Raw genomic sequence first — 24,465 nt, forward strand, 5'->3', positions numbered from 1 at the left:
TACTTTATTAATAATTTATAAATTAATATTTCTGATTCATAAATTAAAAATCCAATGTCCAATTGTTTTCATAAATTCTGATACAGTTTTGCCTATTTATTTATTTTTTTAAAGATTTTATTTATTTATTTGACAGAGAGAGATCACAAGTAGATGGAGAGGCAGGCAGAGAGAAAGAGAGGGAAGCAGGATCTCTGCCGAGCAGAGAACCCGATGCGGGACTCGATCCCAGGACCCTGAGATCATGACCTGAGCCGAAGGCAGCGGCTTAACCCACTGAGCCACCCAGGCGCCCCAATTTTGCCTATTTATTGACAGCAGTCAAAATAGGCTTTTTTGGAAATACATTGTGTATGTGATATCATGGCTTAATTGTCAATAATTTATGATGATTCAGTTTACATTAAAGCAATAGTAATAGAAGTCAAGACTTGGAGGAATTCTTTGGTCTTCTCTCCTTTTTTTCCCTAGATTATATTAAAATTTTAGCTTATCTATTGAGTCTCCATAAGAGAAACATCATTGTCATTTCATTGAATGCAGACTATTTTAAATATAAGATACCTAATGTACTTGTCATTTAGCCCTTTGTTCCCAGTATTTCTTCATTTCACTTTTAAAATGAAAGCTACAGGACAACTACAGGACAACAGGAAAACAGTTCCTTAGTAAATGCCCTGGCATTGATTGCCAAATCTAATGAGACGATCATACTCAGCTTTGCAATTGTATGAGGTTGATTTCATTTCCACTAAGTGACACTATTTATAAGTTGGAAAGGTCATTAAAAACCATGTAAGCCACCACATAAGGCTTAATCCAGATGTATTTGTTTTTGAAGATCTCCGTGATTTGTTTTTCACTTACGTTTGCATGTTTACTTGCCTACTACCATTCTATATGGCATTCTAGATATTATAGTAATAACTCAACAGAAAATCTATCTTGCAGAGAGCTCATCATTTTAAAGGAATCGACAAGAACTTAATTTGTGCTGTGCATCTCATATGCCATTGCTTTTCCTGTAAGAGCATTGTGCTTCAAAAAAGTACCACAAACGTTTGCAAAGCATGACGATGGCTGTCATACTATGCCATCCCCCTATAATTGCCATAGTAAGGAAAGAAGGAAGAGACCTTCGGTAGTTTTATATATGTGCTTAATCATCTTAATTGGGATTACTCTTTCTTTCCTCCTTGGTGATTTTTACTTTTGCAGGAATTCACCATTTTGGCTGTAAGTAAAAGTGTCTGATCTGAAACATAATGTCCTCCCTTTTCAATCCTGATGTACCTTCTTCTAGTCTCGGTCTTTTGCGCCTTTTTTTTTTTTTTTTTTTTTCAAGAAGAAACTACAGATCTTTTGAGCTTCTCTGTTGTCCTTGTAGCTTACCTTCAACTTCTTCCTGGATGTTGTTCCCGAAAGCTGTTGTTTCCATTCTGCAGTTCTGAGGAACAGTGGAGGCACCTTTCAGTGTAGCCCCTTCTTTGTGTTTCCAGGAAATCTTCGGTAGTAATACTCTTACTATGGTCATAAACATTCTGCGGGAAGAATGCATGTCATGTAAACAGTATTACGTTTCCAGAACGTCTGTAGCTTTTTCTCCTGCTTCCCTTCATCTTTCCTCTCGGTCTTACCCTTGGCCTAGTGGATGGTGTAGTGATTATGTCGCGAGATTTTCTGTTGTGCTTGATCTAACCATGTGGTTGCCAGGTATGAGTAAAACATGGTTCCGTCAAGCACCATGGAACGTCACGCAGCTTTCTACAGCATGACAAGCTGCTGAGGCTTAAATCAGGATTTACTTGTCTCCTTTTATAAAATCAAAATGAAAAAAGAGGGCTTTTTTAGGCGTTTCCGAAGATTATGTGAGAGGGAGAGAATAATATAAGACCATAGAAAAATTAAAAACCTGAGTACATCTATTTGCCTTGAAAGCCCTAATTTAAAATGATATATAGGAATATGTTTCTTACTGGATACATTTTAAATTCCTGACTCAGAGAAAAAAATAAACTTTGTAACAATTAATAGCCATTGTTTGATTAGCTGTCAACTAGGCTAGAATGGCTCATAACTGGATCAGCAGAAAGTACAGCTGTGAAAAGCTCATCTCTATTAATGTTTTCCTGTCCTGTGAATCTGGTTACTCTTTTTTCCAGCAAATTCCAAGCCCTTGTTTTAACCCTCTCCTGACATCCATTGACCAAAAATTCCCCAAGTTGTCTCCCTGCTGCATAATCTATAGTTATCTTACTATTTTTCTTCCTACAAATTAACAACTGTTCTAAACTTTAGACTCAGTATCTTTTTTTTTTTCCCCTTGAATCCTCAATAGGCACAGAAGATTATCGATCAAAATTAAGTGGGGACTGCTTTGCAGATTTGGCTTGCCCTGAAAAGTGCCGCTGTGAAGGAACCACAGTAGATTGCTCCAATCAAAAACTCATCAAAATCCCAGACCACATTCCCCAGTATACTGCAGAGCTGTGAGTTCATCGCCCAACAAAATCCGGGTTGGGAGGGAGGGAATGAAAACAGCATAGCATTGCAATTTTTTTCTTTCCCTTTTATTTTCAAGAATTACATTGATTTTAATTAACGTACATGGCCATAACTCTTCTTTGTACAAAGATATATTAGAGGCTATCTTACTTCATCTTTCTGGTCTAAGACATGACTACAGAAATTAATTTACCTCTCAAAAAGTCAGTTACTTCTTAATAATGCTAATAATAAGAACATTCCTTTGATATTTGTTTCTTGGGTGTTATTTATGCCTGCACCCATTTCTAAACATGTAATAGATTTTTAAGGTATACAGTCTTTTGCAGCAACTACAAAAAGTAGTTGGAGAGTCACCATTTTGAATCTCTGTTAATTATGAATTCAGTCAGAGAGCCTTTATTGGCTTTATTATCTCACTAACTCAAAGGTGGAAGGATTCCGTGATTATGGACTATTAAAGTGCAGAGGATAGTTTTTCCCTGAACAATGGATAGCATAGGAAGAGCTGGAAGAACGACAAGATCAGGTTTCTATTTATAACCCTACCTCAAGCCTAGCACATACTAGGTGCTAAAATATGTTTGTTGAATCATCTATAGATTCTATGCCAAGTATGGTTTGCCTTTAGTGATTTTATTTATAAAAGTCATGCTAGTGTTCTAAAAATTCAAGAGAAATTTGGTGAAATCTCATTGTTTTGTGAACATCTTAGCAACGTTTATATATAGCACCATCTGGTATTTGCTATTAACTGCTTTGCAAAGTTGGTTGTCCTTTTATGCTTGTATAATCCTTTTGTCTTCAACTAGCTTGTAACTCCTTGATGACAGGGATTGTGTTTTATAGTTTAGCTCCCACTGTGCCTAAACTCATGCCTGTCACTTAATGCATCTTAAACAATTTAAATAATTAAAAATAATGTAATGCTAGGGTGCTTTGGTGGCTCAGTGGGTTAGGCCTCTGCCTTCAGCTCAAGTAATGATCTCAGGGTTCTGGAATCGAGCCCCACATCGGGCTCTCTGCTCAGCAGGGAGCCTGCTTCCCTCTCTCTCTCTGCCTGACTCTCTGCCTACTTGAGATCTCTCTCTGTCAAATAAACAAATAAAATCTTTAAAAAAATAATAAAATAAAATAATAAAAATGATAAAAATAATGTAATGCTTTCAAAGAGATGACAGAAACTACCCTGTGGCTATAGTGATACTTATTATTTTCATTCCTGTTAGTTTTTTAATCTATTTCAAAGCTTCAGGATTTTTTGAAATATTTGGAGACCATTCAGACAATAAAAGGACTGAACTCTATTGCTATGGTCATGTAAGGAGTTGTATATATTTCTATTACTATCACAAATAATATTTCAATTTCTATCTTCCAGCATGATAACAGCTTAAGTAGGCTTACCTGACATATAAGAATTATAGCATAGCATCTAATTTAGTAATTAGGAAAGTTTGTGTGCTTTTTAAGAAGTTAAGAATTTTGTAAATTATACATTTAAAAATTAATACTGGGAAGAAAATATTTATGTATCATATATCTAATAGGGTACTTATATCCAGAATATATAAAGAGTTATTACAACTCAGCAATAAAGGTGTTCATTACCTAGTCAAAAAGTGTGCAAATTATTTGCATGTACATTTCTCCAAAGAAGACATATAAATGACCAATAAGCAAATGCGCTTATTATCATCAAGCTAAAAAATGGTTAGTATCATCAAGCATTAGGGAACCCTAAATCAAAACTACAGTGAGGTAACACATTCCCTAGAAGAGCCACAAAAACAAAACAATAATTGGACCCCTCCTACATTGCTGGGGGAATATAAAAATGACACACCTTTGGAAAACAGTTTGCTTACTCTTCAAATTGTTAAGTATAATTTTGCCTTATAATCCAGCAATTTTACACCAGTATAAATATCTAAAGGAATTGAAAACATATATTCACACAAAAACTTGTATGTACACCAGTGTTGGCAGCAGCATTGTTCGTGATAATCAAGAAGTGGAAACAACTCAAATACCTATCCCCTGATAGATAAATGAACCAAATTGGTATATCCATACTATGGAATATTACTTGGCCATAAAAAGGAATGAGGTACTGATGTATGCTAAACATGGATAGGTCCTGTAAACATTAAGTAAAGTGAAAAAATCTAGGCATACAAAGACACATTTTTTATCACTTCACTTATATGAAATGTCCAGAATAGAAAAATCCATAGAGACAGAAAGTAAATTGGTGGTTGCCAAGGACTGAGGCAGGGAGGGAAACAAATAGAAAATGATTTCTGATGGGTATGAGATTTTTCTTTTGGGTGATGAATATGTCCTAAAATTGGGTAGCAAAGATAGTTGCACAATTTTGTGAATACGCTAAAACCACTAGATTGCACTCTGTAAAAGGGTGAATCTTATGGCATATAAACTGCATATCATAAAAGCTGTTAGTAAAAAATGTATGGAGCAAGTGATTAGGAAAAAATCGTCCAAAATGCTTTCTGGGGTAAAAATAGTTTTGGGCAAGGTTTGAGAAACTTTGTTCTACAGATTTCTGAATGAGAAAGCTGGTTTTGAATTTTGGTTACTGGTTTTCTTTACTGTGTGCTTCTTAATATTTTGCTCATTAAAATTTGAGTGAAATGGGGAAAAATCAGTACTTCCACAGACTTTCTGTGACATGTATTCTATGTTTTACTTTAGAATAATCATGAAATGATCTTATATTTTTGTACAAGAAATTAAACTTAATCCCTTCCTGGCTTTGGTGATTGAAACTTTTGTTTCTTTTTTTCTGAGGCGTCTCAATAATAATGAATTCACGGTGTTGGAAGCTACAGGAATTTTCAAGAAACTTCCGCAGTTACGTAAAATGTAAGCCGTGCATTAGCCACCTTTTAAAATCTCTTTGGTGTTTTGCTGTGTTTTTCAAAGCCCTGTGCGGTCTTATTCAGATTTCTTTGGAAATTGGAAACTATAAAAAATCTGGAGAAATTTCCCTATAGTGGATACCTGTGACATAAATTTAGGGTAATTTCTGAGAGGAGCCTGAGTAACCACTTCTTTTCTATGTATTCAAGGATTCCAACCACATTTTTTGTAGCAGATCCCTGGTGTCTTACTTTAATTCAGACAGCTGGTTTGCTATGTGGCCACAGCAGGGATTCAGCAATCTAAGCTCATTAGAAATGGGTTCAGTAGTGTTTTGTAACTTCCTTTACTGTTCCCTAAACCACACTGTTATATCTCTTTCAGCACATTCATGTCAACTATTTGACTTTTTGCTTCATTAAACTTTCATTAGAAGATAGTCAAAATTAATGATTGGTAAACTGACTTGATAGCTCATCTGTATTACTACATATCCACAACTCATATTTTAAAATAAGTTTATAAACTCAGCAGTTCCAACAGCAGTCACGCAGTATTACTGTTCCCTGAGGAGGAGGGAGGGACAGAACAGAGGTCAGGAGTATCAGGCCAATGGAACAACCTTCATACAAGAGGAAATATCAAAAGGAGAAAAGGAGGGTTGCTCTGTAATATCTGTTCTTGTCTATGTGTAAATGACCCTCGGTCACATTGATTGCACACAGCAGAGCAGATTATGTCCTGTGCACTTGACCCCCATATCATACCGCCTCCCAAAGAGTTTCTTGCTGTTTGATTGTTCTCTTTTTCACTGACATTGATTGTTCTTTCATTTTATTCATACCTTTCAATTCAGCACATATTTATGGAGGAATTACTCTATGTGATGCTCTGGGAGGAATAAAAGGATAAATAAAAATGACCCTGGTTCTGGGGGCATTCCTTATCTTGGAGTGAAAAGTGGGAAAGAGAAAGATAGAACCTATAGGAAGCTGTTACCGCACCTGGATATTTTTGCCCTTTGGGCAAACAATGTTGTGTTTTGTATCACCCAAAATATGGGTTGTTTTGCCACAGTGAGAGGTTTGACTGGGAATAAACCCATATTCAGATACATTTCTGATGCGAGCTAAATCCTCACACATTTAACCCATCCATCTTCTCTCTACACAACAGCCTTCTTTTAGTCATTAATTAATTTAATAGTTTTTATCAGGGACACTTACTTTAAAAGTTCCTTATTAAGCTTCGTGTTGAACATTAAAGTTTAAACAACTTAATACCTGACCTCAAGAATTTTATACTCCTGGGGACCCTTGCATACAATTTGACATTGACTGGGCTGGTGTTTTTCACCGCTGACATTGTCCCTCAGAACTATCATCAGTTTGACTTGATGGAACAGGAAGTGATGTCTTTTCAGAGCCTTGGGTGTGGTGGGCAGCCAAGAGCTTGGAAATCATGAAAAACCTTGTTCACTAGAAGAAAATAATCAAGCATGTCTCAGTGTCCTCTTTGTTAGAAAGAAATAGCTTAAAGTCTTGTTTCAACAATTTTTTTTTCTTATTTAGAAACTTTAGCAACAATAAGATTACAGACATTGAAGAAGGAGCATTTGAAGGAGCATCTGGTGTCAATGAAATACTCCTCACAAGTAATCGTTTGGAAAATGTTCAGCATAAGATGTTCAAGGGATTAGAAAGCCTGAAAACTTTGTAAGTATTCTTATCTGCATAGTGACTCTTTTACCACAGCGTTGTAGTTCACTGGTCATTATAATTCCAGGCTAGGGAATTGTGCAGACTTCCTCTCACCCTCCCATCTCTTTCTCTGTCTCTCACAAACACGCAAGCACAAAACACATGCACACACACACACACACCTTTTGTGCATCCAAACATTGCCTTACTCAAATACCCTTGACTTTAGTATGTTGCTTACCAAAGATCAAGAATGTCTCCTGGCTGCTGATTCCTCAACAAACAGATTGCCCTTGTTCCAATACTTGTAGGGATATATCCCCTGTCCCCATTCTGCCTCAAAATGTTCATCCTCTTGCCCTTTCCTCAACCTCCATCTAACATTTGCTTTTGGCCCCTGGGCTCAAACTTCAGAATCCAATCCAAACCCTGTGGCAGAATAACCAAGTTTTTCTGGAAACCACTTTCTTTCACTCCCATAAGGTCTTAGTGAAAAAGAGAGACTGATTCATGATAGATCTTGTACTATTTCAAAGAAACATGCTAAGAGGTATGTCTACTTGCTCAGGAGTAAGGAGGTGAGGAAAAAGAAATTCTATATGTTTCTAAAAAAACTTCTTGGCCAAAGAGGATAGGGATTGCATTGAATAGCAAAAACAATACTTTATGTTACTTGAATTTTCTACAATGCATATGTTTAGTTTTTATGATCTCTAAGGTATGTATTTTGTTTGACAAAAGTGGCAACCTGAAAATAGGAAGAGACACAACCCAAAACTTGGAAGCCTTTGGAAGATGCGAAGGAAACTACTTGTAACCTAGAAGCCACTGATAGTGGTTGCAGTGGAGAGAGGCCCAAGCTCCGTCGTGTCTCCTAACCATCAGAGCCACAACCAGGGAACTGATAGCCGAGAAGTCCCCTCCCTGTGCTTTATCAGATGCAGAAGGAGAAGACCATTTCCCTTGCCCATGTGGATGCTTTCATAGCATCCTAAATTCAAATCGTACTGAAAAATCTCTGCTCATGAACGTAGATGTGTGCTCCTTGAACTTCACGGGGAGAATATGGCACTTCACTTCCAGTAGAACCAGTCTGCAGCCCTCCCACAGACTAACTTGAGTGCCTTCAAAATGTTATGCAAATATTCCTTTAGCCTTATTTATGGAGGAGATACTGAGGAAAGGGAAGGGGAGAGCAGAGAAAATACACCCCAGGTGGCTCCATCTACTCCTGCCCTTGGTCCCCTCCCCCAGAGTGCCTCAGGCAACAACAAAACATGAATCCAGCAAGCAGAAGCCCCTTTGTTGCATACTAGTCGAAGGACTACTTGTTAGGGGAACCTTCTCTTTGGAAGGGCCAGCATGAGGGATGGGGAGTGGAGGGTAAGGAGGTAAGGAAGGAGTCCATATCCCACCTACATTACTGCCTTGGGCTGCCATAACAAGATGCCACAGACTGATGACTTCAACAACAGAAATTTGTTTTCTCACAGCTCTTGAGGCTACAAGTCCAAGATCAAAGTGCTGAGACGGTTGGTTTCTGGCAAGATTTCTTCTTGGCTTGTAGATGGCAACTTCTCACTCTGTTCTCACATGGCCTTTCTTCTGTGTGCAGAGAGAGAGAGAGCTCTTGGTGTCCCTTCCTCTTCTTATAAAGACTGTCCTAACACATTAGGGTCCTACATTTAACCTTAATCACCTCCCCCAAGGCCCTCTCTCTAAATATAGTCACATTGTGGGTTAGGGTTTCAACATATGAATTTAAGGGCATGCAGTTGATTTCATAACACCAACTCAAGGAGCTTATTAAAGTGTTTTTTGGTTGTTTTTTTGTTTTGTTTTGTTTTTGTTTTTCTGACTAGTTCCACTCACAGGACTCTCCCTGAGACAAGTCCTCTAAATTCATGTCCTCCTTCATTACAGTTTTAGCGATGTTTTTGTGCCTCTTATATTTGGCACCTAAGACAGATGCCACTGGCTCTCTCCTTCAGCCACTCTGCTACACAAGAATAATAGAGCATTTTAGAGCCAAGCTCAGAGTTTTCAGAGGATGAAAGTAGGTTTGTCTGGACATATGTATTTCTCCAAGTGGTATCTTTCAATTTGGAAACTCACAGTTTGGAACTGTGAATATTTTGACACGGCACCCCACTATCCCTAGACTTCTTAACTCTGTAGGACTAGTAATGCTCTTAATATTATGTGCACAGATTTCAGTGAGTCTGAATATTTGAGACTGCAGGCAAAATGTCATACCTATGTGTGCTTATGGATTTTTCTAGCAACAGAAAGTAAAGCTTTCTTCAGCTTCTCCCAGGTGTCTGTGACTTCACCAAGATTAAAACCAAGTGTTCTTTGTTACTTACAGCAAATGATAGTGCTGTTAGAAATGACCTTCTGTTTGCATTTCCCTCTGAACATAAAGTGATGCCTTGATAGGGACAGCATCATTTTTTTTCTCCCTATCTGTGACATAGCAGAATGCAAAAATTGATATTTCTATTTATTTCTATAGAGCCATCTAGAATTTTAAAGGAACACTCTGCTGTTAATTTATTTTTGCCTCTCTGTTTTATATACCGCAGTATTCTAGTAGGGTAGGGTGGTCTGCACATGTCTAGAAAAATTAAAGGAAATAACTTTTCAGCCTTATTTCTGGATAAGACTCATGGCAACTCTTCATTTTTACATGGGGTTTTTAACCCACTGAGCCACCTAGGCGCCCCCATTACATGGGGGTTTTAAGGAATTTTTCTAAGCCCCACAAATAAACAGTTCAACGAAGAATTATGAAGGGACGGGCGCCTGGGTGGCTCAGTGGGTTAAGCCGCTGCCTTCGGCTCAGGTCATGATCTCGGAGTCCTGGGATCGAGTCCCGCATCGGGCTCTCTGCTCGGCGGGGAGCCTGCTTCCTCCTGTCTCTCTGCCTGCCTCTCTGCCTGCTTGTGATCTCTCTCTGTCAAATAAATAAATAAAATCTTTAAAAAAAAAAAAAAAAGAATTACGAAGGGACCCAAAACTTTAGCAGTGTTGAGGAAATGACAACTGTGTTAATCCTATTAATGGCAATGACTTAAAAAAAAAAAAGAGTCAGATTTCTTTCAAGAGAAGCTTACTTAAACTTCATTGTGAGCAAGGGAATCTGTTAACAATTACTTCTTTTTAAGTTCCAAACTTTAAAATAATAAAATAATTTTCATAAGTAAAATTTGTGGAAGATTTCTGGGTGCTCTGTCTAGTTTGGGTTCCCCAGCCCATGCTGACAATAACTTGGCATGGATATCCTTGAGGTGCCCTCAGTTCTCCATCTGCCGTGACTATTCATTCTTGTCTGCTCCCGATGTAATGCCACGGTGAACACACAAATCACGGGGCTTCAAGGGCTCAGAGAGCTGTAGGTGAATTGGGACATTATATAATCAGGCAAACATAATTAGCATCAGAGGAAAAAACATTCTACCCTCGTCAGATGGGGCCGGGAGTCCAGGCGAGGCTCACCGGGCTTTTCTGTAGCTGAGTGTGGTCATTGTAAGCTAAGCGTTTATTTTATTCTCACACAGCTGTTGGTGTATATGGGCAGCTATTCCTAAGGACAAGAGATCATTCAGAAAACAGTAAATGAATATTGCACATTTGCAAAGAGGGGTTATTTGGGTCCTCAGATAGGCAAAACTGATTGTTTGATGCTTTCTCTCCAACCGTGGTCTCTTTTCCCTCAGGATGTTGAGAAGTAATCGCATAAGCTGTGTTGGCAATGACAGTTTCATAGGACTGAGTTCTGTGCGTTTGCTTTCTTTGTATGATAATCAAATTACTACCATTGCGCCAGGGGCGTTTGACACTCTCCATTCTTTATCTACTCTGTAAGTATGAAGGCTGATGTTCATTTATGTATGACTGACCCTGTGTATTTATATTTCTTACTTTTATTAATAGCATTTTAATGCATAATTAGGCATTTCACAAAAATGTGATCAAGTATTTACGGATCAACCAAATGTGTTCATGTTAAAGTTACTTTAATTTTTTCTAAAAATGCTTCCTATACTCTCATATATTAAAATGTAACAAAAATTTAACTATTTTTTTCATTGACTCTTTTTTTGGAATAAGGTGATATGACTTCATTTGTAAATTTTCACTTTATTATAACTTGACTGCACTGTACATCACAGAAAGGTTGTAGGTTTTCCCCAGTGTTCTCACATTGGAGTATTTTCAGCTTAAGCATCATAAAAACAGAGCTGATAGGGTTATTGCCAACAAACTGTGCTCAAAAGGCTCATTCACAGTGACAGGACCTGCATTAGGATGACCAGACCAACAATAAAAACTGTGCACTAGAGGGCATTTACTATGCTATTAGGAAAATATTGAAGAAATAGGTTGAGCCTGTCCAAGAGGACATTTTTTGTAGAAAGTTAGAAAATAAATATTTGTAGGTTTGTAGACACTCAGAAGGTGTTGTGGTTTTTTTTTTTTAACCCCCCCTGAACAATGTGTGTCAGTTCTCTTATCTGTCAGTATCTAAGAAAGTAAGGTTTGAAACGATAAATCTTACAATGGATTTGATTTCCTTGTAACAATGGCATCTAAATATACTAATCTAAATCAGAAGGTAGTTAGAAAGAAAAAAAAAATGTCCAACGTAGCTCAAGTCACTGAAGAAATAATTTGAGGGAAGCATGCATCCATCAGTAAAGTACTTAATCCTCTTTCCACATAAAGTGTGACACTTTACATCGAGTGACTAATTTGTGCATATTAAAGATGGCATGTTTATAAATAATAAGGTTGTCAGTAGGTTTGTGCTGAAGTGGTGAGATGCCAAAAGTATTGAGATTTGTAGAAGTAAATTCATTTTTATAACTGGCATTTAATCAACTCAGCTGTCAGTTTAGATGGGAAGCCTATTCTCTGGAGCAAATAAGAGATGGAAATCCTGAAATGACAAATTAATGAAATATCTGTTGTCAGGTTAAACTCAATAATATAAGGTAATCAGCCTTCATCTTTATATTAAATCACTGCATTATCAGTGGAGGGACGTTTGGCAGCAAGTCAGATCGCTGACGAGTTTAAATCATTTCCAAATGAGATCTCTGTCAGGATCCGCTGCATAAACCCCCAAAATGCTGCCTTTGCTTTCTTTTCCTCATGAAATTTTTTGACGAATTCTCACGTAAAAGTATTGTTATTTTTTTAAGTTCCAAACATACATAGTTGAGCGCCCCCCGCCAAAAATGTATCCCATGGGTTGGGTGTGAGTGAGTATGAATGGAGGAAAGGCATGGAGGTGACAGGGAATACAAAGATTAAGAAGAAATCATTCCAGCAGTAATAGTGTTGGGCGGGGAGGGGGGGAGCGGAGGTAGCATGGGGTTTTGAGAAGTAAGAAAGTGAAACTCCAAACTCAACCCTGTCTTGCTTGCGTGGGGCTCTTAGAAACCTGTTGGCCAATCCTTTTAACTGCAACTGCTACCTGGCTTGGCTGGGTGAATGGCTCAGGAAGAAAAGAATCGTAACCGGAAATCCTCGCTGTCAGAAGCCGTACTTCCTCAAAGAGATCCCCATCCAGGATGTCGCCATCCAAGACTTCACGTGTGACGATGGTAAGAAAGTCTTGCTAAAGCTTCGGGCACCAGGGGTTCACGGGACTAGTCCCGTGCTGTGGGGCCCAGCTAGAACAGTGTGCCCGACTTCAGGCAACAGATAGTTTTGTGTATTTTTTGCCTTTGTTTTGTTTTGTTCTAGAAACAGGGCACATACTTCCTCAGTTTTGCTTTCCCATCCGCATCCGCTTGATTTGTGTTTCTGAATGTTTTATTTAAATTTTCCAGTTTCCAGATTGAGGTTGCTGCTGTTTATATAGCTTCATTTTAACTTTATTATTCTAAGCATCTCTTTCAGGAACTGCCATTTTCAAAGGAGAAAAGCAATTGACCTAAAAATATAGGAATTCTAGGAAACCTAACAAAAATAACAGTTTTCACTTTTTAATGCTCTGTACAGATCACCATATTTGATTTCTCGTAAGATAGCTACCAGGGAATGGAGACCCCCTTTAAGCCTTATGTTTTAAAATGAGTGGCCTGTACATTTTCTGCTAAACATTTTAAATTAATCTACCCCTTTAGGCCTCTACATGTCTGTGTCCTTATAATTTCTCCATAATTCAGTGTAGATTTACATATTCTCACTACAAGTATAATTTGTATAAATAACTGAACAAAGAAAATGACTGTTATGATTGGAGGGATGATATAAATTGTGAGTTATTTTCTGGAACTCAGCCCTAGGCAATCTGAAAGTGTTGCTCTATCAGACGGATGGCATCCATTTGTAAACACCCCATGTGCTGTATGTACCAAAGTGATCTCGTGGCTCAAGAGTCTTGTGTTGGTTAAGCTAAAAGCATAACATCCCTCCTTGCATTCTCAAAGCCACGCCTCTGGGTTTTCCTATATTTCTTTTGGCAAATTAGGCAATGATGACAGCAGCTGTTCCCCACTCTCCCGCTGCCCCACGGAATGCTCGTGCTTGGATACAGTCGTCCGATGTAGTAACAAGGCCTTGAAGGTCTTGCCCAAAGGAATTCCCAGAGACGTCACTGAACTGTAAGTAGAGCTTGCCTTTCTGTTTCCTTAACAATTAATATTTAATTAATTAAAATTAAATATAATTTAACAATTAATATTAATAGTGGAAACCCAATAAAAATCTCCAGAGTCCCATTTCCAAATTCTATAAGCCATTTAATAGCATCATGTAAAACCCTAAATAGATAATATAAAAGCCTTTAGATACACCTGGGAAATGCTGGTTGTGTCTGTTTCTCTCTTATTCACTGTAGGATTTCTCAGCATCTGTATTATGCTAAGGTACACTCTGAAGCTCCAAGAGAGGGTGGTAAAATATAAGATAGCTCCCATACTTGTTTGTCCCGATAGCCCTTTTCTCATGGACCATCTTGCAAGACTCATGTTCCATCAGATACACCTTGGAAAAAGATGTATATTTAGTCCATCCACAGTATCTGGGATATTCCATATGGTTAATTATTCTTTACCGCTGTGTCCCCTGGTAGAATAACTTCCCACATGGGATACATAAATATCTAGGATGTAGAAGAAACTGGCCTGATCTTTATCCTTAAAAAAGAGGTACTGCCGGGGTGCCTGGGTGGCTCAGTGAGTTAAAGCCTCTGCCTTCGGCTCAGGTCATGATCCCAGGATCCTGGGATCGAGCCCCACATCGGACTCTCTGTTCGGCGGGAAGCCTGATTCCTCCTCTCTCTCTCTGCCTGCCTCTCTGCCTACTTGTAATCTCTGTCTGTCAGATAAAATAAATAAAATCTTTAAAAAAAAAAAAAAGAGGTGCTGCCCTTTGGACTTGAATTAGAATCCTTTTCACCATGAAGGGTGTGGAGCCAATTGTCCCTAATATGTTCATATCTGATATATGACCACAGACTACATGGTCAATATGTACTCCTCTCGATACCAAGCACCATGCACACTTTCTTAGCTGCCTCATGTTATATATGTGGACTGGAATAAATCCAAGAGCAAGCTGCTTGCATAATATGATACATGCATGCTCCCTTCCAATACGTAATCTGCATGCTAATGGACCAGGAACAAATGCTTGGTATGAGTGCAGTTGAGTCATTTTGCCTCTGTTTATTTTTTTCTGTGTGGAACTATGTATCAGAAATGATTTAAGTTCCAATGTAATTTGTGCAGATGTGTCCCTATAATTTATGCCCGTGTGTGCAAGCATTCTAAATGAGCAGCTCTGATAAACTTTTGGCAACATGGAATGTAGGTAATGAGTTGCAAGAAGATGTCACTTCCGTTGTCAGAGAACTTATATGCATATCATGTGCAGTTCTAGGAATCCTCATTTGGTCCTGAATTGAACACTTAGGGGAAAAGAAGGTGTTGATCGTGTGATCTTAGCACACATACACAGAAGGTCCCTCTTGGACTGGACTGCTCTGAAGTGGTCAGCTTCTGCTGCCAGTCACAGTTGTTAATTGACTAAGCACTGCTTTGTGTGTGTGTAATTAAATACATAATTCTTATTTTAATAAGTATTTATTTCGAAAGATTACTCTCCACCCAGCTAGACGCCTTCAGAGTATTCCATAGGCAAAGCGTTGATTCTGGGAACACCCCAGCCAAGAACACAGCACTCAGCATAACCAGATCATCTTTCATGCAGAACCCCCCCCTTTTTTTTTTTTTAAGATTTGTTTATTTATTTGACAGACAGAGATCACAAGTAGGCAGAGAGGCAGGCAGAGAGAGAGGAGGAAGCGGGCTCCCCGCTGAGCAGAGAGCCCGATGTGGGGCTTGATCCCAGGACCCTGGGACCATGACCTGAGCCGAAGGCAGAGGCTTTAACCCACTGAACCACCCAGGCGCCCCCAGAACCCTTCTTTCTAACTGGCCCATACCTTAGTGCTTCTCCCCGATGCCTATCCAAGAATTTTAAACCTTCTTTAATTTCCTTCTTAAACTATATCTGAGAATCTGCTTGATTCACATCCTGTTTATACCATCCATATGTCTCTCCTGTCAGACAGTTGAATCTTCAATCTATTTCTTTACAAAGTACTTACAAAGTAATATTTTTCTAAAGAAATATGTTACAGAGATGAGGAAAAGATTAACTCATCTCTTGTGAATTCTAGTTTTACCTCCCCCAGAGCTTATTCTTAGAATCATACCAAGTCAGCAAGATCCTTCTCTACAATCACGTATATGCGTGTACTAGAAAAATTTCATTGCGTATTATATTAAATTATTAAAGAATTTGGCAAAAATGAGGACATATTAGTGGACAATTTTGAACAAGTGGTATCTATTATTTTTAATCAGTTCCATATAATTTCCCTCATAGATTGTTTTACGTGTAAACATCCATAGTGCACATTCTGAATCCGTTTAGCTTTCTGTTACGACATTTTCCAGAATAAAGGGAGAATACTGAAGTCTATGGGATTATGCTTCCCTCTAGTGGTACCAAGAAATATGTAGGTGGAGGTAAGAAAGGAGTCAAAGAAGAAATACAAAGGCAGAAAATCTGAGCAGGCATAAATTAGAAGTCATAACATATGCCCGCTTCTTAGTCCCTTATTTACTACATATTTTGATGAATTGTACCTTTTATATAATTTTTTTATTTTGAACTATTTGAAATAGATTTTACCTGAGGCAATTTCTCAGCTACTTCTATATCCAGCAAACATACTAATCACCTCAACCTTAGATCTCAAGATGGGCCATGACACCGGGGAGCAGGTGCCCTGTGCCCACTGGACCAGAATCGTTTGTGGGCACATCTGTAGCCAGATAGCTCACATTGCTGAAAGACATTTTACCCTTCATTATCTATATTCTGGGAAAATACAGCCTTGTTTGAGATGGAGTTTATTTTTCTTTTTGTGACATTATGGACAGAAACTAAACTATTCATTTATTTTTATGTCTTGCCAATTAGCCCAGTGTCTATCTATTCTTAGATTATCCTGCTGACTTTAATCACAAAAGAAAACTTCACATATGTGGTTATGTGATTAGTACTTTTACATGTATATGTTGTATTTGTGCCGCTGATAAAGGTTGTGATTTTCTATAAAACCATGTAAAATTATTATCACAAACCAGATACACAATGGTTAAGAACTATGTTTAGGTCATTTTTAACTGAAATCTAATTCTCATTCCTAAACATCTCCTTTAAAGCATTGATTGGTATTTACTAAGTGTATGAATACATATTAAGGTAGCGAAGAGTGGTCTTGCCCTCAGTAGCAAGGTTCTGTCAGTAGTAAATGCATTTCATGGTATTGTCCCCATATAAATACAAGCAGACTGAAGGCTGACTGAAATATGGTCGGTTGAATGAAACTTCTTCTTGACTCACAACTGGTTGGATACATGACTCGCCTCATTACATAAACCACAAAGAACTGGACTCACCAGTCTCTCCTTGGTTTTATAATTTACACTAAGAGATTCCACTCTCAGATAATTCTACTGGATTGGACCACTATGCTTTTTCTCCTTTACTTCTTTTAAATACCAATCCCAGGTAGAGAAAGCGTGATGTCTTAGAGCTAGAATTCAGAGTGCTTCCCTTGCCTCAGTTAAGGGTGAAATTGTGTCAACTGTTTTGTGCCACACCATTGTTCCTTTAAAAAAAGATAGTATTTTTTCCTTGTTTTTAGGTATCTGGATGGGAACCAATTTACATTAGTGCCTAAGGAGCTCTATAACTACAAACATTTAACACTTATGTAAGTAACATACTGCATTTGTTTAATCTTTGACTTATTCTAGTTATTCTAGTTCACCAAAGCAAGGGGCAGAAGATTGAGTGCACCTTTCAGATAATATACATCATTTACAGTTAGATGCTTCCCTCCTTCCTTATTGTGGTTTTGGATCACTAGCTTCACCTTCATTGAATATCAGTCAGGCAGTGGCACATCTTAGAGAAAGGACCTTCTCAATTCAATGTATAAATATGATAAAGTCTAAGTATCAGAGAACTACAGAAACATGGTGAATCCGGATACTTCTACTTATAATGAACATGGGCTATTTGATGACAAGCCAGGAAAAGAAAGACAGGAAATAATATCTTTATTTTTCTTGACTTTAAGCAAAAGGTTGTGGATGGTAATAAATTTACTGAAAATGTACTTTATTAGGTCTGATTTTCCTATATGATATGCTCTAAGATATGGACTTCCAGTATTCAAATTTAATTTTATAAAATTCATTTTTAGTTACACAGTATTTAAGTAAACTTGACAAATATGCTGACATTCTGAGCATAAATTTCAGACATTAACTTTTTTTTCACTTTGCTTTGATGCCCTTATAAAATAACATCTCTCTTTTTCATCTTTGTAAATGATATTTTACATGGTAATACAAGATTATCTTTAAATATGCCAACATTTCGATCTAGTTATATGCACAATATTTATAAAGAGATACAATCTTACTGTATATAATGTCACACTTAGAGTAGCCTTGCTGATAATTGATAAAGCTTCTCAAAAACCAAACAAACAAACAAAAATAAGCAACAGGAGTAAATGTAAAGGGAAATACTTTATCTTTAGTTTAAGTCCTATCTGATTTTAGAGTAACTATGACTGGCTGAGGAGACCAATTTCTAGAGTTCCTAGAATAAGGAGGCTGATCCCTAATTGGTGAGTTCTAGAAATATAAGTCACAGAAAATGTTACATTTCTCAATGTAAACTTGGCCCTAGGAAGGTTGTGGTTAGTTAAAACACTGTTAATCATTTTCAGTTTCTCTTAAACATATAAGAAAATCACTTTGTAGAAAGTATGTAGGACTGTTTAAATGACAAATGATTAAATTAAGAAAGAATATCCCCTAAGATGTCTTGTTCTGCCTCTCATTATGTACTTACTAGCAGCAGGAACTGATTACATACATTTTGTTCTGTTAAATAAACCATTAAATTGCTGCAATTTCCAGAGGGTCACTTCAGCAGAATTGGGTCATTTGTGGGACAGTATGTGATTATTTAAGACCAGTTTGGAAATGAAAAATGAGCATTTGTAGATCCAGAAATGGCTTTACCAATGACTCATTATGCTACTCTAGGCAAGTAACTGCTGCTAATATAGATACACTTACTTATTTCTAAATCCAGAGATAGTACTTCAGCAGCTGAGAAGATGGATCATGAAGCTCCTATGTTGTATAGGTTCATTTTACTGATATTTTGGTCATTTGCATAAAGGAATAGATAATCTTTGGCTTTTCTGCATCTTATGTCTATTTATTTATTTATGTATTTATACATTTTGCTTTAGAAAAAAAGTAGTGAATATACATACATACGATGATCATCAACTATGACCTATAATTTTTCATTTATTCATAAATCTTCCTTTTATTTATGTACTTAGCATTTAGCAGCAGAGAAAAGTCAGTGACTATATACATATCACTGTATGACTGTGTATTTATATACTAACTCACTTTTTCCGTTGCAAAATTGCCAGATAAATATATATCATATATCATATATATACTAATAGCATATATATTAATATATATTACAATATTCCATTTTATTACAATATAATTGCAGTTACATTATGTATTATGTATTACATTATATATAGTCACAGGTATATTATATATAATAAAAAGAAGATCAAGTTCACTGAATATAATTACAGCTCATAGTACCAGTTACACTTGGCTATAATGAGCCATTTAGCATTGGTTAAAAAACCCACATCTCTTTTATTTATTTATTAATTAAACAGATATTTATTGAGGGCCCGCCTACTGTGTGTCAGTGACTTTGCCAAGGGCAGCATTTTTCATATGTCTTTGCAAATGTAATCAAATGGATGCCCTTAGTTACCAAGTTTGGCTGTGTGTACCAGTGAGCATGTATATCAGGGAAGCTAAAGGATATGCAACCAATGGAAGGTTCGAGAACAAAGGTTCATTTCTCACACATAAAACGTGTCCATCGTGACGGCCTCCCATGTCTTTGTCCTGGGACCAGGACACCGACGCTGACTGTGGACCGTCACAAGTCCTGCAGAGGGAGATGAGGGAAGAGTGAGCTCACTCTAACCTTCTGTTAAGTGAAGCCTGCGGTGGTGCCTACACGTCCTTCACTGGCTAGAGCAAAACACTGTCACTTCTAAGTTCAACAGGCAGGGGCATGAATAATTATGACCGTTATAATCTATCTTAGGGGGTCATCCAGGGTTTGATTATTCTCAGGTAAAAGCTGTGTGCTATATAACAGTGCCACTATGACTGAGTAAGAAGAGCCTTCTCTAAGAATCACTAATATTTCACTTTCTCTGGTAACAGTACACTTCCATTTGTTTCTTTTTTCTCTTGTAGAGACTTAAGTAACAACCGAATAAGCACCCTTTCTAATCAGAGCTTCAGCAACATGACCCAGCTCCTTACCTTGTGAGTATGAACATGTGGTCCTGAGTATTTATTAATTCACTGGACAAAATGCATTTTCTAGGCACTTGGACTTTCTCTGTTAACAAGGCAAATAGAGCCTGCCCTCAAAAAATATAAATACTATTGGGAGATATGGACTAAAAAAACAAAACAAAACAGAAACAAACCTTAAACAAACAACTATAGATTCCAGAAAAGAAACAAAGAATAATTTATGTTTGTGGTGGGCTTGGGAGAGATCTTTAAGAAGTCCATCAGCTGAGGGAGGGAATAGTTGAGGCATTAGCATCTGCCGGGCAGGAAGCATTCTAGACTACATTTAGAAAGAAATATGTTGTATTACTGAAAATACAAACAGTAACAAAATACTTGCATCAATATTCCCAGTTTATAAAATGCTAAAGCAACCATTTTCTTAACTGTTTTATTTTTAAAATGCCATTTGGCCATTTGGGGATATCTGAGTAAAACAAATCTGCTGTGTTATGCTTTCAGAATTCTCAGTTACAACCGTTTGAGGTGTATTCCTCCTCGAACCTTCGATGGATTGAAGTCTCTCCGATTACTGTAAGCATCTTATGGTCAACAAAGTATCTCTTATCTCAGGCATCTGAGTTTTGGGTTGGCTTTTTTACTGATATAACTAATTTCAGACATTTTAGGATTTACTACAAATTTGTAGTAAATTTGTACAAATTGCATCTTTTCCTGTATCACTGCTCAACAGCCTTTATCTGGGCAACACCAGGTTGTTGTGGTGGTTATTTATTTGGTAATGGATAATAGTAAGATGTATGTCTTATAGAGATTCAGTTAATTTTGAACAAAATACAGGAAATTTAATTTCTTTAAAAGTTACATGATTAATGAATATGCTTTTACTGTTAAAATGTATTTTAAATATATGCAGTGAAACATGATCCGCAATCACAGTCCCCTCCCCTAGAATTAATAAGCAGTTTTATGTTGTCTTCTGGTCTTTTTATATATGCATTTATTTTTAGATGCTGATATAGGTATGCCCACAGCTATATACCTTCTAATAAGCATAAATAGGATTTGTTCTTGTTCTCTCATCAGCTAATTTTTATTTAACAATATGCTTTACAGTATTTCCATTCCATCATATAAAAATAGTCCTTTTTTTTTTTTAAAGATTTTATTTATTTGACAGACAGAGATCACAAGTAGGCAGAAAGGCAGGCAGAGAGAGAGGAAGGGAAGCAGGCTCCCCGCTGAGCAGAGAGCCCGATGCGGGGCTCGATCCCAGGACCCCGGGACCATGACCTGAGCCGAAGGCAGACGCTTAACCCACTGAGTCACCCAGGCGCCCCATAAAAATAGTCCTTAGCTGTTCAACTCGTACAAGACTATTCCATAGGGTGAAGGAACCGTAGCTTATATAATCATCCCCACCTTTAACTATCATGTGGTGGGTTTTGGTTTTTTGGTATTTGGGGTTTTTTTTTAGTTGTTTGGTTTTATTGTTGTGTTTTTTAAAGAGGGGGAAAGGCAGATGGATAGATTGAATCTTAAGCGGGCTCTGCGCCCAGCACAGAGCCTGAACAGGCTGGATCTCACAATCCTAAGATCACCACCTGAGCTGAAATCAAGAGTGAGACACTTAACCAACTGAGCCACCCATGCACCCCAACGGTCATGTGGTTTGAATCCACAGATTGTCACTATTCCATACAGTGCTGGAATGAACATCCTACACATTCTTCTTACTCTCCAGTGTATTGTGAGGGTACCAAAAGTAACTGTCAAGTTGTCCCCCCAAAACAAGAATTTGTCAGTTTACAAACTTATTTTCCACGATCTCTGTTTTAATAGAGCATGATTACAAATCACTCTGGCAAATATTGAATGGTATTAATTCTTTCATTTTTGTTGTATGACAGAGTACCTATTTTAATGGAGTACCTGTTTCAAAGCACTCTGGCAAATATGGAATAATATTAATAGTTCTATGACAGATTGAACATTATTTTCCATTCCTGTTTTAATTTGAAATTCTAATAACTGGAGCATTTGTGTTTATTTTATTTTTTTATTGATCACTTGTGTTTTTTATTTCATGGCCTCATCATATCATTTCCAATTTTCTAATCAGTATCTTGTCTTTTCCTTATACATATCTTTATGCATCTACAACTTGACTCTAACTTTCAGGTCTTTTTACAAAGGAGTTAATCCTTGTATCTCATATGTCTTGTAAATGTTTTCCAATCTGTTCCTTATATATTATCTTTCATTTTATGGATATATTTGGTGTTGTCAAAAATGTATCACTCTTTTCCTTTATGGGTTCTGAGTTTTATATGGTACTTTGAAAACCTTTCCCAGGGTGCCTGGGTGACTCAGTTTGTTAAGCATCTGCCTTCAGCTCAGGTCATGATTCCAAGGTCCTGGGATCAAGTTGCACATGGGGTGGGAGGGGTCTCTGCTCAGTGCGAAGTCTGCTTCTCCCTCTGCCCCTACCCTCTACTTCTGATCTCTCTCTCTTTCTCCCTCAAATAAATAAATAAAATCTTAAAAAAAAAAAAAAAGAAAAGAAAAGAAAGACTTTCCCATCCTATATTTACAAGATGGACCTCTTCTCTATTTTCTTTTCATATGTTTTTAGTTTTGTTTTTACATTTAACTTTTCAATCTAGAATTGACTTTTTGCTAATGATGTGAAGTAGGAACAAATTTTTGGTTGTCCCAAATAGTACCCAGTTACACCAAGACTGTGTATTAAATAGATATTTTCTGTACTGATTTAAAATGCTTATTGTAAACTAAAGTCTTACACATGTGAGAATTTCCTGGACTCTCTAACATATAAGAAATTTAATACTGCCTTTTTTTTTTTCTTTTGCTTTTAGTTCATTGCATGGAAATGACATTTCTGTTGTGCCTGAAGGTGCTTTCAACGATCTTTCTGCATTATCACACCTGTGAGTACCTAGTTCATGAATGAGGTTTAGGATCAAACTCACACACTCCTCTGCCACCTCTCCTGTTGTCACAACATGAGATGTGGTTGGCTCTATTTTTTTAGAAAATGTGAAGATTTTCATTCCTGATACAGGACCTTCTGCAAGATAGCCTTCGTTTATCCTTTTGGCCCTTACTCTCTGTTAGCTATAATCTTTGCTTAGCTAAAAGTGACTTCTTACAAACACGGCTCCTCAACTTCCTAGCTATGCCTTTTCTCTTAACATTCTCAGATTCTAGAATACCAGCTCCCCTTCAATTCAGTCTGCCCAAACCTTGTATTTTCCAGGTGACATTCTTATGACCTTTATGAAGCTTATCTTGAGTTTCTCAAACTGGGTTCATTTATTTAGCAAATATTATTCATCACTGGCTATGGCACCATGGAAAAATAAATTAGAGATGGCTAAAGAACTTTATAGTATGATAGTGGGGAAAGTGCCATATAATCATACTGGGTGAAATTTTTTTTTCTTTGTGCTCTGTGTTATAGTGGCCTGTTTATATCTCCTTATTTTTGGAAAGTACAATAACACAACATAAAAAACAACATAAAAATACATCATACACTCTTTTGGGTCAAATACTGTTACTCCATTATTTATAGGGCTAGAGTTGAGACCATGGCAAACCTGGAAGGAAGATCCAGGAACAGATTTAGGATCTAAAACTTTCTTTCTTTTTTTTTAAATTATTTTCTTATTATGTTATGTTAGTGCCCATAGAGGACTTCATGAGTTTGTGATGCAGTGTTCCGTGATTCATTGTTTGCCTGTAACACCCTTCCCTAAGACTGCCTTAGTTCAGGGCCGGTTTGGTGCCCCCTGGTGGCAAGTGTGCTTCAGATTAAATAGCAGGTTCTATCAGTTGCCTACCAGCTCCCCAGAAATCTCCTGCCAGATTCTCCCTTGGCTTTGTCCTCTCCTCCAAAATCTACCAAATCCCAAGAAGATACATTTAGACAATTGAGAGTGGGAGATGGGCAGAGGATAGGAGCCAGTAGTCAATCATGCTATATCTGAACATGCTTTATGGGGCTCTGTCAATCACTGTAGGTTTTGTGTACATCTGTCTATCAGACTCCTTAATGCCTACTGTTACTATATCTCTCACTGGGAGAGTGATTTGCAGTATTAAGAAGAAAGTAGTCATTCTGCTCGTGTTCGGGTGATTTATCAGAAAATGCAGCTGAAGGAAGGTGCTACCTGAGCCAAGCTGAACATTTCCTCCAGTGAGCACCCCCCAACAATAGGAGCAGTTTGAACCATCCTTGCCATGTGTCTTGTCTGTCCTGTGTTTCTTTTGTGCATTTGTCTTTGATTCTCAAGATCATAAAGAGCTCTGCTCCATTCACTTTTTCCACTGTGTCCCTTCACATAGGAAGGACTTAG

General features: G+C 37.4%; 1 protein-coding gene across 4 annotated transcripts in view; it reads left to right on the top strand.

Moving 5' to 3' along the window:
* Nucleotides 1-24,465, top strand: part of SLIT2 (slit guidance ligand 2) — a 370,519-nt gene that overhangs the window by 287,250 nt on the left and 58,804 nt on the right. For all 4 annotated transcript variants that reach the window (XM_047718995.1, XM_047718997.1, XM_047718996.1 and 1 more), the window contains 10 exons: nucleotides 2,339-2,489; nucleotides 5,317-5,391; nucleotides 6,960-7,103; nucleotides 10,808-10,951; nucleotides 12,534-12,700; nucleotides 13,573-13,705; nucleotides 17,326-17,394; nucleotides 20,018-20,089; nucleotides 20,585-20,656; nucleotides 22,963-23,034. In XM_047718995.1, coding sequence (XP_047574951.1) covers nucleotides 2,339-2,489; nucleotides 5,317-5,391; nucleotides 6,960-7,103; nucleotides 10,808-10,951; nucleotides 12,534-12,700; nucleotides 13,573-13,705; nucleotides 17,326-17,394; nucleotides 20,018-20,089; nucleotides 20,585-20,656; nucleotides 22,963-23,034 — 1,099 coding nt within the window. The remainder of the gene's footprint in view (nucleotides 1-2,338; nucleotides 2,490-5,316; nucleotides 5,392-6,959; nucleotides 7,104-10,807; nucleotides 10,952-12,533; nucleotides 12,701-13,572; nucleotides 13,706-17,325; nucleotides 17,395-20,017; nucleotides 20,090-20,584; nucleotides 20,657-22,962; nucleotides 23,035-24,465) is intronic.

Source organism: Lutra lutra, chromosome 2 (genome assembly GCF_902655055.1).
Source record: "Lutra lutra chromosome 2, mLutLut1.2, whole genome shotgun sequence".
NCBI lineage: Eukaryota > Metazoa > Chordata > Mammalia > Carnivora > Mustelidae > Lutra > Lutra lutra.